The sequence below is a fragment of the Sinocyclocheilus anshuiensis genome, unplaced genomic scaffold, assembly GCF_001515605.1.
Source record: "Sinocyclocheilus anshuiensis isolate Anshui unplaced genomic scaffold, SAMN03320099.WGS_v1.1 scaffold276, whole genome shotgun sequence".
Classification (NCBI taxonomy): Eukaryota; Metazoa; Chordata; class Actinopteri; order Cypriniformes; family Cyprinidae; genus Sinocyclocheilus; species Sinocyclocheilus anshuiensis.
This window is the reverse complement of record NW_015554080.1, coordinates 95,597-101,330: the sequence shown is the minus strand read 5'-3', so window position 1 is coordinate 101,330 and position 5,734 is coordinate 95,597. Positions and strand designations below refer to the sequence as shown.

Below are 5,734 nucleotides of genomic sequence, written 5' to 3'. Positions count from 1 at the left end.
CTGAAGAACACCAGAGCGCTGGATCCTTTAGCCAGGGGCCGCCAGAACACCTCGATCTGGCTCTTCTCCTGACAGAAACACAGTGAGAACCAGTGCAACAAAATATACAGATGACACTGAATTAATCAGTAACCTATAATTAGCCAATTATAAATATTAAAGTCATAAATAATAACAAAAAATGTAGAAATAAATGTAATAGTGTAACATAATATATAATATTTCGCACATATTTATAATAAAATTACTTTTTTACAATATATAAATTGGCAATTTATTCATGAAAACATATAAAAATACATATGAAAATAAATTAACTAATAAAAATACCAAACTAAATCCAATTCGATTAAATGAATAAAAAAAAAAATCTAAATTAAAATTACTCAATAATACAGTATCTAATCCTAACGGCTACTATAGTGAATAGAAACAAATGTAATAACATGAAATAATACAAACTAAATATTATATAAATATAAATATTATTATAAAAAACAGTAAATATTGAGTCTTTATGCTTGAAAACATATGTCTGTGAAAAGAAATGAATGAAAATAAGATCAAACTATATTAAAATTAATAGAAAGTGATTAAAATAATGAAAAAACGGTACAATATTACACGGAGCAGAAACAAATGTAATACTGTAACATAATAGAAATTAGTATTTTCCAAATAATATTTATAATAATATTAACTTTTTTCACAGTATAAATTGAGTCTTTAAACATGAAAACATGTAGCTGTGAAAATAAAATGAAGATGAGATTAAATGAAACATGCAAAAAATTGACTAAAATAATATTTAAAATAAATAATACAGTGACTAATTCTAACGATACAGTAATATAACAAGTAGAATTAAATGTAATCGTGTAAAATAACCCCATGATATTCTCCAAATAATATTTATAATACGACTTTTTCACAATATAAATTGGCGCTTTATCCATGAAAACATAATGCTGCAAAAATAAATTCATACAAATACTGAAATAAATCAATCAGATTAAATGAATAAAAATAAATGTAAAATAATTAAAATGACTTAATACAGTATATAACCCTAATAGCTACTATAGTGAATAGAAACAAATGTAATAATGTGAAATAATTAGGGCTGTCAGTTTAACGCATTAACTTAATTAACAAAATAAAATATTTAACAAAATATGTAAATTTGAATAAACTGATAAAAAATTGACTAAAATATTTAAATCAATAAATAATCCAGTACCTAATCCTAAAAATACTATAAGTAATATAGTAACTCCAAACAAATGCAATACCCTAACCCATATTTTCCAGATAACATGTTTATGATAAACATTTTCACCATATAAATTGGGTTTTTTAGAATTTCAGGATGGGGACGATCATATTTGTTCCTTTAAAAGACTGAAAGATGTCTCACCTTGATCAGGCGTCTGCCCTGGATGCCCAAGCGGTCCTGACTGATGCCGATGGCGATCTTATTCTGCAGGATCGCACGAGCGCCGCTGCTGATCGTACGCAGATCGTTAGACATGAAGAGGGGCGCGGCCATGATCGCCCACAGAGCCATCTGAGCACGTGATTGGTCCATGCTGAGGCCGAAGTCTCCAATGATCAGCTGAGGACGAGACGTACATATATTTCTGTCATGACAACTCTGGGAGGGATTGGCATGGTAATGTACATGACAATGTTAATGTATTTGGTCTTGGCGGAAAAGATCTGCTACGCTGCTGCTGCTGCTGCAATACATCCACAACATGCTGCTGTGAGCATGTAAGAAATACTGCTGCTGCACATATAACATACATGAATCACCTCGTAGCAGACCTATACAGGTGGAGCTGGGGAAGGTGGAGGGTTTCTGAAGCAAGCTGCGACTGCTACGGCAAGCACTAGTCATATATTTGAATGTTGAGCAGCGAGCTCATTGGCTACCGATACAGGAGCGAACCAATCAGCTGTGCCATGTGATGATGATGTCATTAGGCCAGATTGAGTTAGACCTATCGGACTGCGCCATCTAGAGTTTCATGCCAGAACTCTGTATTTCCCTGAATACGCTCACCATGTCGGGGTCGTTCCACTGGCCAGGTCCGGCTGCGGGCTGCAGAACGTCCTGATTATCAAAGAACCAGTCGACGATGCTCAGCACACTGTCCCATGAGTCCTGGATATCATCGTAGTTCCTCCACAGGTTACAGATCTGACCCAGCAGCGTGTAGTTCACCTGAGACACAACAAACTCAGCGCTAATGGACAACTAGACAAAAAGTTCGTCAAGACAAACTTTAGGTTGCTTGATAAAGCCTAACCTGAAAGTTTAGAGCAGCTGTAAAAGCTTGAAGTTTGAAAAGTTAGGTAGGTTAGATGATTAGCATGTTGTTAATCATGTTTCTAGCATGATACTAGCATTATTAACATGTAGTTAGCGTGTTGCTAGCATTTTGATAGCATGGTTCGCATTTTGTTAGCATTATCAACATGAATTTAACATTTTTCTAGCATGATTAACATGTTGCTAACACGATTATCATGCAGTTCACATGTTGCTAATCATGATTAGCATGTACTGTAGTTAGCTTGTTGTTAGCATGTTGCTAGGATGCTTCTAGCACAATTAACATGTTGCTAGCATTATTAGCATGAAGTTAGCATGTTTCTAGCATGATTAGCATATTATTAACACGATTAGTATGCAGTTCACATGTTGCTAATCATGTTTCTAGCATGATTAGCATGTCCTGTAGTTAGCTTGTTGTTAGCATGTTGCTAGGATGCTTCTAGCATAATTAACATGTTGCTAGCATGATTAGCATGAAGTTAGCATTTTTCTAGCATGATTAACATGTTGTTAACATGATTAGCATGTACTGTAGTTAGCTTGTTGTTAGCATGTTGCTAGGATGCTTCTAGCATAATTAACATGTTGCTAGCATGATTAGCATGAAGTTAGCATGTTGCTAGCATGATTAGTATGTTACTAGCATGTTGTTAGCATGATTAACAAGTTACTAGCATGTTGCTACATTACGTTACATTACATCACTTTAGAGCTGCACGATTAATCGTTAAAAAGATCGCGATCTCGATTCAAATACCCACACAATCTCATTCCTAAATGACAACTATTCGTCTGTGTCTATTAAATCTTTGAAAGAGTCTTACCATGTTTAGGTAAAAAAAACAGCTATAAAGTATTATTACTGTCTTAAGGCCCGTTAACATCAAGGACAATAACTTTAAAGATAACGATAAAGATACAGTTCTAAAAAACGTTCTGAATATTAAAGAATAGCCCAGAGTCCACACCACAGCTATAACGATAAAGGCACAGAGAAACGAATCACTTTCAGAACGATTTTTTTCCAGCTAATGAACGATAAAAACATTGACAACCAATCAGAATCAATCCTGCTATAACGAGCTCGAGGATTTAAAGCGGCAGACGAGCGTGCGCTTGGAATAAACAGACGATATCGTTCGCTGGTGTGGACGCTAATATCGTTATCTTTATATTTATCGTTCTTGGTGTGAACGGGGCTTTACAGTCATTCATATTATCGCAGAAATACTGGAATGAAAGTTTATAGTTTGGATAGAAACACTGATGTCTATGGTAGCATCTTTTGAAAGTAATTGGCGCTTCAAATAACGTTTGTGCTGATTGCATTGTTTCGCCACTAGGTGGCGACAAGTGACTGTTAAAAAATGTCTTTTTGTCATTGAATCATTCATTATATTGTTAAAAAACGCTGATTCATCTAGTAATGAAACAAGTGAAGTATTTATGAGCGAGTCATTGAATCATTCATTCAAACTACTTTTTCAACATTTTAATATTAAAAATTGGTGTATTAAATATATTTTACATGTTTAATAATTCATTCAAATTGATTAAACGCTTTTAAATAGACTGCAGAAATAATATTTTGGCACACATTATTTTGTTTAGTTCAGAATCGTGATCTCTATTTGAGACAAAAAAAATCACGATTCTCAATTTATCCAGAATCATGCAGCTCTACATCACTTCCACTTCCTGCTTTCTACTCACTTTCGGCGGGAGGCCACCCTGATAGGCGGGCCAACTGCAGGAGTAGCCAATGGGACGGCCCGTAGCGTTCAGGGCCTTTGACATCATTGGGTAGCCTGGATTTAATTAATGACAGAAGATAATGAATAAAAGTCTTCATCGTGATATGACCTAACAGATTGCTTATGATCTACTGCTGAATATGAATGAAGACATATTTGTGTTTATTCTATCATTTTTATTTTGTAATTATTGTAGATGGTTGTAAGATGCATATTTGATCTGTTTGAATGAGCAGCTGGAAGTACTAAAGCATAAGTGTTTCAAAATAAGAGTCCAGCCGTATTTTGGGCTTCTTTATAATTAATTAAAAGTCCTGTATCATGCATCTTTTTTCTGGGTATAATTGCTATTTTGTTAATATCCTGTATCTGGCATTTAATTTAACGTCAACTCTCTCAGCAAGAAAAGGCATAATGTTATTCAACACATTCAATATATAGATTTGACTATTAATGGCACAATAATCTGTTTATTGCTTTTTTTAAACGCATTATTATCATAAACTTATTTTGAGCTCAGTAAAAATATCAAATAAATATAATAAACTAAGAATGTAAAAAATAATATAGAATACAACATAAAACATTCAAATAAAACTGAAATAAAATATAATATAGAATAAAATTAAAATATATAAAATACATATAATATAGAATATAATATAAAATATATTTTACATTCATTGTACAGAAAATATGGAAAAAATATAGAATTAAGTATAAAATGAAAACATACAATACAAATAACATAGAATAAAATATTTACAAGTATTTAAAAAGTAAGTACTGTTCCTTTAATATTGTTTTTGGAGTCGTTATTTACTTTCATTGTACGGAAAATAGGAACAATTAAAACATAATATAGAATAAAATACAAAATTTAAATACAAGTAATGTAGAATAAAATATTTTAAAAAAATATTACAAATGTTTAAAAATATTCCATTTTTAATATTCCATAAATATTGTTTTTGAGTTGTCATTTACTTAATTTTTCAGAGAATAGGAAAAATAGTGAAATATTAGTACATAAACCAATTTCAGTACAAATGTATATATTTAATAAAACATGATTTGAGTGTTTGAGCATGTGCCACAAACTGTTAAAGAGTCTGAGACACATGATTTGTTCTGTATGGATATACAGTATTATTTTTTGTTTGTGTAAATGTGATTTTAACCCTGTCTCTGTGACTGAACTGAACTGTGATGTTAAAGCGTCTCACCCTGTTCCTGGTAGGATGAGTTTGAGTAGCAGCCGTCCAGCTTCAGCATGTCGATGCCCCAGTCGGCGAAGGTCTGCGCGTCCGTCTCGATCTTGTCCAGCGTGGTTCCTGGATATCCGCCGCAGGTGTGAGTGCCCATGTCTCCGTAGATGCCCAGCTTCAGGCCGCGGTCATGAATGTACTGCGCCAGATGAGCGATGCCATGCGGAAACCTGCAGGAGAAACATCAGGTGAATAGGGCTCTATGAAATCCGTTTTATTTTTTCCCAAATTCCATTTTATTTTTTTCCCTAAATTCCGTTTTATTTTTTTCCCAAATTCCATTTTATTTTTTCCCAAATTCTGTTTTATTTTTTCCAAAATTCCGTTTTATTTTTTTTTCATAAATTCCCCCCCCCCCCCCAAAATTTCTT

At 33.2% G+C, this 5,734-nt stretch overlaps 1 protein-coding gene across 1 annotated transcript in view; it reads right to left on the bottom strand.

Annotated features, from left to right (window-relative positions):
- Positions 1-2: 2 nt before the first annotated feature.
- Positions 3-5,734, bottom strand: part of naga (N-acetylgalactosaminidase, alpha) — a gene marked incomplete at its 3' end in the record, with an annotated part of 10,982 nt that continues 5,250 nt past the window's right edge. The window contains exons 4-8 of the mRNA XM_016461132.1: positions 5,322-5,533; positions 4,055-4,149; positions 2,066-2,227; positions 1,418-1,615; positions 3-68 (exon numbers count right to left, since the gene is read on the bottom strand). Of these exons, the coding sequence (XP_016316618.1) occupies positions 3-68; positions 1,418-1,615; positions 2,066-2,227; positions 4,055-4,149; positions 5,322-5,533 (733 nt within the window). The remainder of the gene's footprint in view (positions 69-1,417; positions 1,616-2,065; positions 2,228-4,054; positions 4,150-5,321; positions 5,534-5,734) is intronic.